Source organism: Crinia signifera, chromosome 2, assembly GCF_055691185.1.
Source record: "Crinia signifera chromosome 2, ASM5569118v1, whole genome shotgun sequence".
NCBI lineage: Eukaryota > Metazoa > Chordata > Amphibia > Anura > Myobatrachidae > Crinia > Crinia signifera.
The window spans coordinates 218,902,277-218,915,185 of record NC_139218.1 but is presented as its reverse complement, the minus strand read 5'-3'; the positions used below and the strand labels follow the sequence as shown (position 1 = coordinate 218,915,185).

Here is a 12,909-nt window from a genome sequence, read left to right as displayed (position 1 = left end):
TTTTCAGTGGTAGTATTAAGAACAAGAGAAACTTGTTCTCTGACTGTAAGCTGAAACACATTTAGAAAAAACGAATGAAGTTCATACTGATTTCCAAGACATCTCTGTTTCAGGAACTAATGAAACTGCCGAGTAGAGATGTTTGGTCTTATTACATGGAATTTTACATACAGCACCTGCATACCACAAACCCTGTAAAACAGTCTACATGATGGTGTTATAATTGCTTGGGAAAGGGTAACCTCAAGTTACACATTTTTTTGTTTTCATAAAAGTATTACAGTGCAGGACTAGCCAGACACTCCTATGGGGTACCATCTAGAGCTATGTAATTAAACATAAGCATATAACCTCTCTTCCCAACCTCACATCCACTCACTGGCCAAATGCTGCCGCTTTTAATTAGGTAATGTCTGTAAAATATGCCCTTTCCTGTCACATGATACCACCAAGGTCTTAGGGGACTATTTATTAATATACAGCGATAAGTCTGATTTCTATCAAAAGTTCCTGTATAAAATGCAAATGTCAGTATTTTGCTTAATCATTGGCTCGCTCACTTGGCATGGCTTGACTTGAGGTACACAACATGATTAAGGACACAGTTTTGGGTAAAAGTTCTTTCTATCATTTGATTATGGCATTCTAAGAAACAAAAACGTCTAAATGACAGAATTTCCACTGACTTCTGTGGGGTGGGGTATTGTGCGCTGACAGTCAGGATTCCGGCAGTCATTAGACCGACATCGGAATCCCAACTGTCAGGACTCAGACAGCGAGGGGAGGGCAACAATGCCCTTTGTATGTTGGTGGCTCCCTGCACTTGCCACCTTCTCTATTCTCCCTCTTTGGGGACAGTGGACCCCCAAGAGGGTGAATAGCCCCTGTCAGTCAGGATCTCTATGTCAGTGTAATGACTGTTGGCGTCCCGACTATCGGGAGGTCATCCAGCACCCCTTCTGTGTCCATTATCTCAGAGGGAAGCACATAATACTGTAAGTACAGTATACATCTGCTATGGCACACATGATGAGCCAGGTGCAAACATATGACCTCACTTTTATGTAGGGGTGCTCACACACCTATATTTTGTATTTTGAAAGCCAATTATATTGTTGCACGGATTGGCCATAGTGTGGCATACCTTTATAATGTACCACTGATCAAGATAAAGTATATCATATTGCTTTAATACTATATTAGGATACTTTAGACAACTTTTTTTTACTTTACATCAAGCAAATATCATGTGCAATTACAAATGGCATTGCAAACCAGGTAGACTTAAAAAAGGAAATTAATGTACACAGTAATATAGATGTTAGATTAATATTATATGGGTCTATGGACATATATGGGTCTAGAACAACATTTAAACACAATGCTAACTATCGTGGCTAAAAAAAAAAAACAAAGTGTGGAGCGCTAAGAACTAATTGGATCAATACGGTATAAACAATCTATTTATTTTATATATATATTTTATAGTGGACTATCCACTGAAAAAGGTATAAAAACGTGTACACAGTAATACATAAAAATTATATATCATCACATTGACATATACAAATTAGATAAAATTGGGTATGATACTTATGGGCTGGATTCTTGATGGATTGTCCTTATTGGAGATTTGTTATTGTACGGTCTGTAGTGGAGAAAGGGTCCATAAACCTTGCCGGATAAGTGACGCTGGAGGAAGAATATTCACCCACTGGGATTGTGGGTATCCTCAACAAAATGCGCCCCTACGATCCTTATTTTGCAGGTGGTGGTGTCCCGAATTTGATGTTACCATATGGTGGAATATCCAAACAGACAGTCCAGTATATATATACCAGGTAATACTCCAAAGGACAGGATATCCAGTTTATCAGAGGCCCGAAGTAAAATCAATTAATTGATTTTACTTCGGGCCTCTGATAAACTGGATATCCTGTCCTTTGGAGTATTACCTGGTATATATATACTGGACTGTCTGTTTGGATATTCCACCATATGGTAACATCAAATTCGGGACACCACCACCTGCAAAATAAGGATCGTAGGGGCGCATTTTGTTGAGGATACCCACAATCCCAGTGGGTGAATATTCTTCCTCCAGCGTCACTTATCCGGCAAGGTTTATGGACCCTTTCTCCACTACAGACCGTACAATAACAAATCTCCAATAAGGACAATCCATCAAGAATCCAGCCCATAAGTATCATACCCAATTTTATCTAATTTGTATATGTCAATGTGATGATATATAATTTTTATGTATTACTGTGTACACGTTTTTATACCTTTTTCAGTGGATAGTCCACTATAAAATATATATATAAAATAAATAGATTGTTTATACCGTATTGATCCAATTAGTTCTTAGCGCTCCACACTTTGTTTTTTCTTCCTATATATATTTGGGGTGTGACGCCCCCTAGAGGAGCTGCTTGACAAAACCACCCTATTAGGCGCCTGTTCACTACTAGCCTCGGCTACTAGTTACCTTCTAACTATCGTGGCTAACACTGTTACTATTTCCTCTTTCTCGGTCCTAGTCATTTGTAGCAATGCCCCCATATTAGTCTTAACCTTTATATGTTACCGGGTCTGGGGGCCGATCTTCTGACCACTGGCATCCCTTCCATCAGGATTTCTACTACAACCTGTCAACTAATTCCATCTGCATGAAGCAAAAGCTGCACATACTGAACAATTGTAGAGTATTGAGAATTAATGTCGTACAAGAAAAGCGTGCTATTCTGGATCTTAGGGTCGAATCATGTAATTGGATGTGAGAAGTAGGCAGGCACATGCAAATCTCCATCCTCTTATATGCCATACCTGTGTCCTTTAATGGTGCTATGATATATCAGTAGTGTCTATAGTCAACCACCACTGTAAGTATGCACCTGTAAATCCGTATACTAAGGGCCATTTGTAATAGGGTGTGAGAACCAGAAAGGGACAGATTTTGGGAGGGTTTTCCCATTTATTTTAATGCCGCTTTTCAGTGTTAATGATTGCTGATTTAAAAAAAATGGGAAAACTCTCCCAAACTCTCTCATGTTCTGGTTCTCACAGAATATTACAATTGTTCCTTAGTATCTGGATTTACAGGTGCATACTTACAGTGGTGGTTGACTATAGACACTACTGATATATCATAGCACCATTAAAGGACACAGGTATGGCATATAAGAGGATGGAGATTTGCATGTGCCTGCCTACTTCTCACACACTACACCTACATTGGTCCCAGCATTAATTTGTACTTCAACTATATGATGGATTTTTTTCATATATACCTTTATGAATTAAAACATTAAAAAAACGAGTGTCCCTTTAAGAACTGAAAGTTTAAATGAAGCACTTTCTATGCGTATGGGTGCTGGTAGCACTCTCTAGATGCACTGTAATGGTGTTACTGTTGTTATCTGAATGTACCCAGCCACTAGACTTTAGCCACATAGAACATAATTGCTGGAAGCTTGGAGACACGTTTATGGCAGTAGAGGTGTACTAACACAGCATGTAATTGCAATACCCGTCTGACAAGTCCAAGAAAACATCATAAAATGCTAATTAAAAATACAAAATACAAATGAATAACAAAAACAATTAAAGATATTGTCACCACTGAGAGAGAAAAAAAATAGCAATAAATATAATGGCTTCTGGCAAACCATTAAACATAAGCTCACACAATAGCAAAGGCAGAAACATCTAGCCTCCCTAAATCTTGTCCATTGTAACCCTGCCAGCACATCCCTAATGCCAAACCTATTCTCACACATGCTTACATGACACAATATGAATCTGGCAATTGCATAGCTTTGGAACCAAGTCAGGCTACGCTAAACAGATATAGACAGACACTGAGGCAGAGACAGAGAGGCTGAAAGACAGACAGCAAACATAGGTGTTCAGTCAGACAAACAGATCATTGAAGCTATTGTGTGTGAATTGATCTTAAACTATGACCTGCCCCCAGACCCAATGATGGTATTTTTTTAAGCAACGCAATAGAGAGTGCTTTGTGTACTATGCAGAAGGCAGATAGAAGAACACACGTCTGTGGGAGGGTAGTTTGGTCATTATGCTAAACCCCCTCAAAATCTTCTAGTTTATACAGCAGGAGGGATATGAGGTGTAGAAGAAGCCAGCATGGAAGGTGGCAGAATGTAGCTGGACTTGGGAGGCAAGTTGGGCTCTCTGAGCAGCCCCACCACTGTCTTCCACATGTCACATCTCCCCTGCTGCACGGGCTGGAGGAATGCTGCCTGGGAGGAAGCAGAGCATGTAAGCAACACTTTGAATGAGGGAGAGAACAGGAAACACAATTGTAAGTACATAGTGTACAAGGCACTATGTAGTAATGCTAAAAACAAAACATGGCATCATGACATAAAACAAGTGTCCTAACCAGCCCATTGGGAATGACACAATACAGAGTACACACTGTTTTTCATTTCATATTGTAGATGATCAAATAAGCTGTTTGGTCAGGAAATGCTGATAATAACGAATAGAAACTAAACTTAAATACAAACCATCACAACTTAATTATGTGACAGTTTACAGAAGCAAAACCATTTTAGGAGAACGTACAAATAATAGCGGGGTACCAGAGGGTCTTTAGTGTCACGTAAAGCAAGCCACTCTGCAACAATAGTGAAGCACAACATGCATAAGTGCCTATAACATCGCTTAACCTCTTGTGAGGAGGTCAAATTATTAGATCTATGAAAAGAAATGAGATTATTTATCTATATAATTGAACATTACAGAGATGGATTATGCTGAGATTAAAGAGCGGAGAGGCGTCCAGGAGATGCAATAAGCAGTCAGCAGTGTAAATAATACAAATGTGCCTGTGCCTCACTAGTGGGGTGCCACCGTCTCGCAATACATATGATAAGTGCCGCGCTTCATGCCAATATAATAAGCCGGAGCAACCAAATTCTGCTGATTGTAAATACATTTTATAATTATAAAGGTAACATACACAAAACACAAAAAGTGACCTATCTATACTTTATTTATAAGCAAAATTTATTTTCAATTCAATCTTCGCAGGGGCCGGATTTCCCTCTCTTGGGAACCTCTGTTTCTGAGCAAAAAGTACCTAAGAGAAAATTGGTCCTCTACAGGGTATCAGGTCATCAGCGTGGGCTGCCACAAGCTCTCCTTATAATGTCATGTCACCAGTTCGTATCAGCAAATTAAGTAAAAGTTCTAGAACAAAGACAATTGCCTAGTTTGAACTGTTTAGCAGTAATACAGAAAGGACACAAGAGAATAGATGATCATTATATATGAATGGGATGCAGGGCTGTACTCTCCTTATAACCTCTCTGGGGTCGATCCTATTAGGTGCGGATAGGATAATTCGCACTCGCTAATCATCATGGCACCAGGCACACTTTATGTTGGACTGAATTCACTTAAAAGTGCTCCAACCAACATAGTGGTGCGAGCACCTTTACACGAATTCGGCACATCGAAGGGTGCGAGATCAGTTTAATTCGGGTGCTGTTTTCAGCGTTTTAACGGCACCCGGATGGCAACTCACACCCTTTGTCTCTAATAGGACTGACCCCTTTATATTCACTGCAAAATGATATTATCTGAACACACATCTACATGAAACTACATGATGACATTATAAATATGAGGTGTGTTTTACCAAAGAAGGAAAAGTCATCTCATCATGGAGCAATTACAGGCATGCCAAAAGAACACAACAGAACAAGGGAACTTTGATATACAGTACAACAGTACAGAATAGAACATGGGAAGATTGATTTCATAGAGAATAGTTGGACCTTATATCACACCTCTTTTTTGTACCTGTTCCTGATACCACCACATCTCGGTTTGGGGACTCAGACATGGCATCTGCCAACCGCTCTCGAAGACCCTCATCAGTACTTTCAATAGAAGAGATATGGCGTAACCCAAAGCTTTCTGGCCAGCTCCCACACACTTCCAGCAGGGTCACACTGCGATCATAGGCACCTGGAAAAAATGAAACACCGTTATATATGTGTCCTATTTTAGAATGTTAGATCTAGTATTGGAAAATATTTTCAGAATTATTTAAAAAAAAAAAAAAGCATCCATCTATAGACAACCCTTATTCCTATAGATTGTAAGCTCGCGAGCAGGGTCTTGCTACCATTTTGACTGTTTGTAACTACCAAGTTTGTTTTATGCCTATTTGCGATTGAAAAGTGCAAAGGAACTTGCTGCACTGTATAATAAACTGTTAATAAACCTATAAATAAGTAAATTAATTATACTCATTACACACATTAAAATAGAAAGGTTCCCTACTGCCACTATTGGACTCCATGTAATGAATATTTTCTAATTAAATCATATTGATAGAGGGCTTTAGAAATATCTTTCTGTAGTTGGATCTTATCACAGATAATAAAGAACACTATATAACTAATATCAGCCATACACCTTGGCCTAGTAGGTTGCTGTCATAAGGCAGAAAGGCACATGATCAAGTATTAGACCCACCATCACTTTGGAAACTGAGACAGAGGTGTGTATATCAATGATTGGCAATGTCCCATAAACCTTCATTTCTTGTTGCCACATATTCCCACTATGAAAATTAGTTTGCAAAATTGCCAAGCAAGCATTTGTACTCTTCATAATGTCCTGTAATGTTTACCATATATAGGAAATCTAATCTTTTTTTAATACTTTTTTAAATTTATATAACAAATGTGAGTGATGTTGGCATTTTTAGCAGATATTTTGCATATTTCTCACAGACCTGATGGCACTCATATTTTGTGCATGTCTCACAGAGATGTTGGCACTCAAAGGGTTAACTAAAATCTCTTACAAGGGTAAGGGTAATACAGTGGATCGGAAAAGCACAGAGGCTGCAGGGGAAGGATCAGAAGATCCCTCTCTGGTGATGCTTTCCCCATAGGGTTAAGGGGTGTACACACGGTGTGATTGACAGGGAAACTTTGACTAGATAGTCAAAATTGTCTAGCTAACTAGCCAGAATCGCACCTTGTGTATAGTGCTTTTCCCTGCAGGCGATAGCGATGCACAGACCCATGGCGTTGCTATCGCCCTGCCAATTAGACTGTGCAGGAATGGCAATTTTGACAAAGACCCTTGTCATGGTGTAATTTGATTAAGCCAAAAAGAGCTTATTTAAAATCGCGCTGCCCTCGCTCTGTGACTACACTCCTTTGGAGCAGCTACAGTCACCTGAAGCTAAGCATTTCTAAATTTGGTAACTAAGCCCAGAACAAGAACATGGGGAATTTGTTCTGCAGCACAAAATATCACCTTGTATTAGACATTTATCATTGAGCCAATGCATTGGTAAATGGGTACATGTATACATTTACCCATAAGCCAATGGGTAAATGTATACATGTACCCATTGGTACAGTATACATTTGTCTGACATACTTAATATTTTAGAAAGAAAAGTAAGATTCATGCAACAGATAGAGTATAAATTGTAACATATGTGTATTAAACATAGTACCTCTGTATACTGTAAGTGCCCACATGCATGTCTAAAACCAACCAGCAATAATATTTATAAGAATATATACAATATATCCTGTTTAATTCCAGAAAAATCTAGAATCTTACATCAAAAGCATAATTGGATATAGCATCGCCATTTGCTGTAAGTGCATAAACGGTGCAAAAAAAAGGTTTATATTTATAAATGATAAACAACTGTCTTCAGACCATTAACAAAGTTACTGGAGGCAATAACTGGGATAAAATATTTAGCTGTTTTAGAAAGCACTATCATAGCCATTTATATACAACTTGTATGTTTGGAAAGTAATATTAATTATATACCGTGCACTTCTTTACATTAAAGTACAGTGCAGACAGAAATCAACACAATTTCCATCAAAGTCGGACCTGCTTCTACTCACTGCATATGCCAGAGCAAGCACTGGTCTCTGGGCTTACTATGCTATTTGTCATAGTAAACAATAAACGCTAAATAGACTTACATATGGGCTCCTTCCAATGATGAAATACTAAAAGCTATTGAGCTATGTTCATCTGGGAAACAGTATGCCGGGAAGAGTGTATTCTGTCCGTGGAGTACCTGCACTGTGGGGGCATTTATTTACCTGCACTGTGGGGGCATTTATCTATGTGAAACTCTATTGTCGTAATTTGAATATTGGAGACAACTGTGCTCCGTAATATAAATTGGTATTATTTTGTGGCCACACCCCTTCCCCATGAAGCCACTCCTCTATATTTTTGGCTTGAGCACCCACCGGCAAAAACATAAATCGGCACCTATGGCTGGAGCACAATAGGTATCAGTGATACCCAAACCATAAGCAGCAAGTTTATACTCAACAGGGGTCAGCAACTATGGGCCTGATTCGGATTTGCAAGCAAAACAAAAATGCCAGCAACTGGGCAAAACCATACTGCACTGCAGGTGGGGCAGATGTAACATGCGCAGAGAGAGTTAAGGCCGATACACACTGGGCAACTTTGAGCTGAAAGCAGCTCAGTATATTTGTTTCAGTGTCTTTCAGCTCAAAAGTCGCCAGTGTGTAAGGGCCAGCGATGAGCGGTGATGTGCACTCCCGCATCATCGCTTGCTCATCTGCTGGTATTGCCAGCAGATGAGCAATGGGGTGGATGACTTTCCATAACATCCTGCTATGGTCATCCACGCCGGGAAAATCGCTAAAACGGGCAAAAACGCTCAGTGTGTATGCAATTTGTTTTTCAGCCGATCGATTTTTCCAATCATCAGTCACGCTGGGCAAAATCTCCCAGTGTGTATGGACCTTTAGACTTCAGTGGGGTGTGTTCTAACTGGAATCTAAATTGCAGTGTGATAATTAAGCTTTCTAACAATTGTGGGCTACATGCAAAAGCAGCCAGTATTTATCCTGCACAGAAAAAAAACATGCGTTTGCTTCCCTTGCATTGTAACCACAGAGATGTTAAACACTGAATATGTTGTCCTAGCGAAAAATCTCAGTGATATTGTTACTAAACTATGTAACCCCTCCCACAGCTATATAGGTTGTCACAGTTTGGAACTATGCCCTTATTCTGGTTCACTGGCAAAGGCAAATTCCTTCTCAAATGGACAAAACCATGTGCACTGCAGGGGGGGGGGGGGAGCAGATGTAACATGTGCAGAGAGATTTAGATTTGGGTGAGTTATTTTGTTTCTGTGCGATGCGACGAGATGTCCCCCGATGTCATACAAAGTTAAAATTGTATAGCATTGTGTATGGCATACAATGCCATACAATGCGATTTAAAATTGTATAAGCACACTATTGGGGGCTTGCAATGTTAAATGCACCCCCACGCCACCCCCACTATGAATGTGAACCCGAAGCGTGGCGAGCGCAGCGAGCCCACGAGGTGCGGCGGTACGCGTCCTCCAACCTTTTCATACCCCCACTATCCACGTTGGCATGGAGTTGATTTTATATAGTGTGGCGAGCGCAGCAAGCCACCGAGCCCTAAGCATGGCGAGCGCAGCGAGCCCCTCATGGGGAGGCGGAACACATGTTAAGTAATACACGTCCGCTCGCCACACTGAATAAAATCAACTCCACGCCAACGTGGATAGTGGGGGTATGAAAAGGTCGGAGGACGCGTACCGCCGCCGCTCGCCACGCTTCGGGTACACGTTCATACTGCGGGTGGCATGGGGGTGCATTTAACATTGTAAGCCCCCATTAGGGTGCTTATACAATTAAATATCGTATAGGGGGCTTATACAATTTTAAATCGCATCGCAGTGCATCGGGTGTATGGCATGCGATGCGATTATATGGTGTGCGACTAAATATCGTGGGCGCCTTAAGTGGAGTGAATATAGAGAGAGATTGGGGCTTCCCATGGGGGCCCAACTCCAGCCAACCCAGTCCATACTGTTCTCCCCTACTCATAACAATGTCTCATGAATACCTAATTCAAATAGAAATTGTCTGATTGGCTCATCTGGAACTTTCCCCTCCCTTCCTATTCAGCCCTACGTCCCCTTGTCTGTGTTCCCTTATGTCTCTGTCTTGTTTGTCGCACCTTGTTAGTTGAGATAACACCCCCTTGTAAAAAAAATTCTCTTACCCCTTTTATATTTCTTCTTTAAAATGTAGTCAGCAGAGTATGTCTAAGAACTCCCAAGTTTAAATTGCACAGGTGGTGTGCTTCCATAAATCCGTGCTGTACCTTGCTAAAATAAAGTTTCACCATGTTTTGCACACTGTTTTAATATTCTGTCTGATTTTACAATAAAAACTTATTATGGAAAAAAAAAAATATCGTGGGCACCGTACTAGTACACAAGTACCTTTTACCCTAATCACATGCAGTTCATGGCTTGTTCTAGAACAAGCTTTAGGCACTTATTGTATCATAGCTGACAACGCAGTGCTGGAGTTGGGGTCACTACTGGTTCTCATCAGAAGGATGATTTTATTTGGAATAAATGCTCTGCTTGGTGATCACAGCTGACTAGAGGGAACCCATGTTCATTAAAGCCATTTTAGGTTGTGTGTTTGTTTGTTTGATTTACTTACTTTATATTTTTTGTTCACATTTTTAGGGTACATTTTCCCAACTGTGATAACTAAATTACTTACTAAAACCTATGCTCAATAAATAGATAACATTCCTACATTGAAGATAATTACAGTCATGCTGTGCTGCCTAAACACAAACCACTGTGTGCACTGGTTGGTAACTGAATATGTTGCATTTACAGAGCCTCGTTCTGCCAGCCTACAAGAAAAAAATGAAAAAGCTTGGGCTTCTCAAAGTTAAAAGTACATGAAACACGTCCTTGTTATCAGCCCCTTTGGTTTTCCCCTTTGATCAGCCGTCAGAAACTATCTACACTTGTACTCGGTGACTGGGCAGCTTCACCACACACTCTCTGTCAATGACAGGTGGTAATAGAAAGGGTGAGAGACCAAGCCCTGCGGCAGGCGTCCCTTCCTCTGATAACATCCAAAGTAGTGGATGATAACTGTTCATAAACACTCAGCCAGCCAGTTACTCCATACATCAGCAAAGAGGGGCAGATAATTGAAATCTAGAATAGCATGAGCAACACATAAGGCATGGCATTCATGGATTTATATGGCCTGAGCTGGCTCCAGAATTTCATCAGTTCCATTCAGTAACATTGATGTATATCTTACTATACTGCAGAGCAAATTCCTGGCACTAGAAAACTTTCAATGCTAGAAAACCCCAGATCTCGTGTGACATCTGCACTTGAACTCCATCAAACCCCATTTGAACTTGCTGTAAAGTGTTCTGAAACTAAGCCTTTTCAATCTCTCTGGATTTACGTCAATACTAAAGTCCTTTAATTTGACAAGAAAAGACTATCATAATGTTACACAAATCATCGTTTTGTTTTTTCTGTGAAACGACTTTACAATCGGACACAAAAGAATTCTGAAATCCATTTACGATTGGCATTTGTGAACAAACAACAAAAAAAATCCATATCCCTTATCTAGGATCGTTTCAATCGGGCAGAATATTTTCACACCTTCCTTGGTTAAATGTCGGCGTACATAACTGGAGACGGCCTGACAAGTTTCGCACATTCTTTGACAGCAAATGAAAAGATTGATGAAAGATGGTTTCTTAACGTATGTTATTCTGAAGAGTGATAAAGAAACAAAACTATTTTGTCTCTTGCAAGTAGACCTTTGAATAATAAAACACATTTTTTGATGTTTTGCCAAATGAGGATTCTCTGCATGTGTGAACAGACAAAATAAAGGGTCAATCGCTTGTTTCTGGGATACTTGAGAAAGAACAGAAGATACAAATAAGTGTTACCAGCACATTCAAGGTTTAAAAACTGTTTTTTTTTTTTTTCTCCTGCATCAACGTGTGAGGCGCAAATGTTAATGTATGTGTGGGTTCCAGGGATTACCTACACTGAAAGATTTTCCTTCTAGAGATTTACAGAGTCTTCTCTGAACTTTTGTTTTATCTTGCGCTCTCTTTCCATTCTCTTCTGTGGTTTGAGTAGATTTCAGGCAGTAAGTGTATGTATGCAGTCAGTTACCATTAGTCTAGGGAAGGCTAAAGGCTTACTCATCTTGTACCAGACATAAAAGACACAGCAGATGTAAACTGTTTCAATAAGAAAAACATAAAAAAAAAAAAACCTAAATGCATGTCATGAACAGTATAATAAATGTTGTTCTCTGGGTGACTTTAATGCCGCCAGGGACATGTACTAAACTCTGGCATATTGGAAAGGTGAACAATATTTGGTAAAATGTAAGGCTGCTAATATTTCATGTATGAAACAGGGGCGTAAGTTTATCCCAGTTGCCCGAAGGCAAGTTGAAGTTTGGTGCCCCCCCTTCCTTTAAAAAAAAAAGGAAAATACAATTAAATACCTAGCATCCTCAGCCGGACAACAAAGACAGGGCTCTCGCTACACTGTGTGACAACAGTTGGGGGGTCAGGTTCATAAGATTCAGACATCTCAAGCATGCAGAATCAGAATTTCCCGGCAGGTCCCACTGCACAGTTCAGTGCAAGCTGGGAAGTACCAGATAGGAGCTGTTCTGTCCCTTATTGCAAGCGTTAGCAGGGTTTCTGGTATAGAGCCAATTAACTATGCAGCAGCAGTGGGTGAACCACAGAGTTCCATTGGAAGAGCAGTGCACACACTTGGATCCTGCTGTATATGTAGTTGCCCGGAGGTAGGTGACTCCATTGCCTCTGGAAGTTACGCTCCCTGGTAGGAAAGATAGGATTGGCCGATTCTTCAGCAGGGTATTTCGGTCAGGGTTTTAATGCCAAAATGGGGATTTAATATACAGTTATGTATCTTTAATGTTAAGGATAAATGGTCCTGTAATCTTTAAAGTTTGAATTTCATAT

The 12,909-nt window shown here is 40.1% G+C and overlaps 1 protein-coding gene across 4 annotated transcripts in view; it reads right to left on the bottom strand.

The window, feature by feature from the left end:
• The window catches only part of BCAS3 (BCAS3 microtubule associated cell migration factor), a 1,098,472-nt gene that overhangs the window by 62,429 nt on the left and 1,023,134 nt on the right, over positions 1-12,909 (bottom strand). For 2 of the 4 annotated variants that reach the window (XM_083173740.1, XM_083173741.1), the window contains one exon: positions 5,839-6,006. In XM_083173740.1, coding sequence (XP_083029866.1) covers positions 5,839-6,006 — 168 coding nt within the window. Of the gene's footprint in view, positions 1-5,825; positions 6,007-12,909 lie in introns of all 4 variants that reach the window. The other 2 variants (XM_083173742.1, XM_083173743.1) reach the window with 1 other exon arrangement.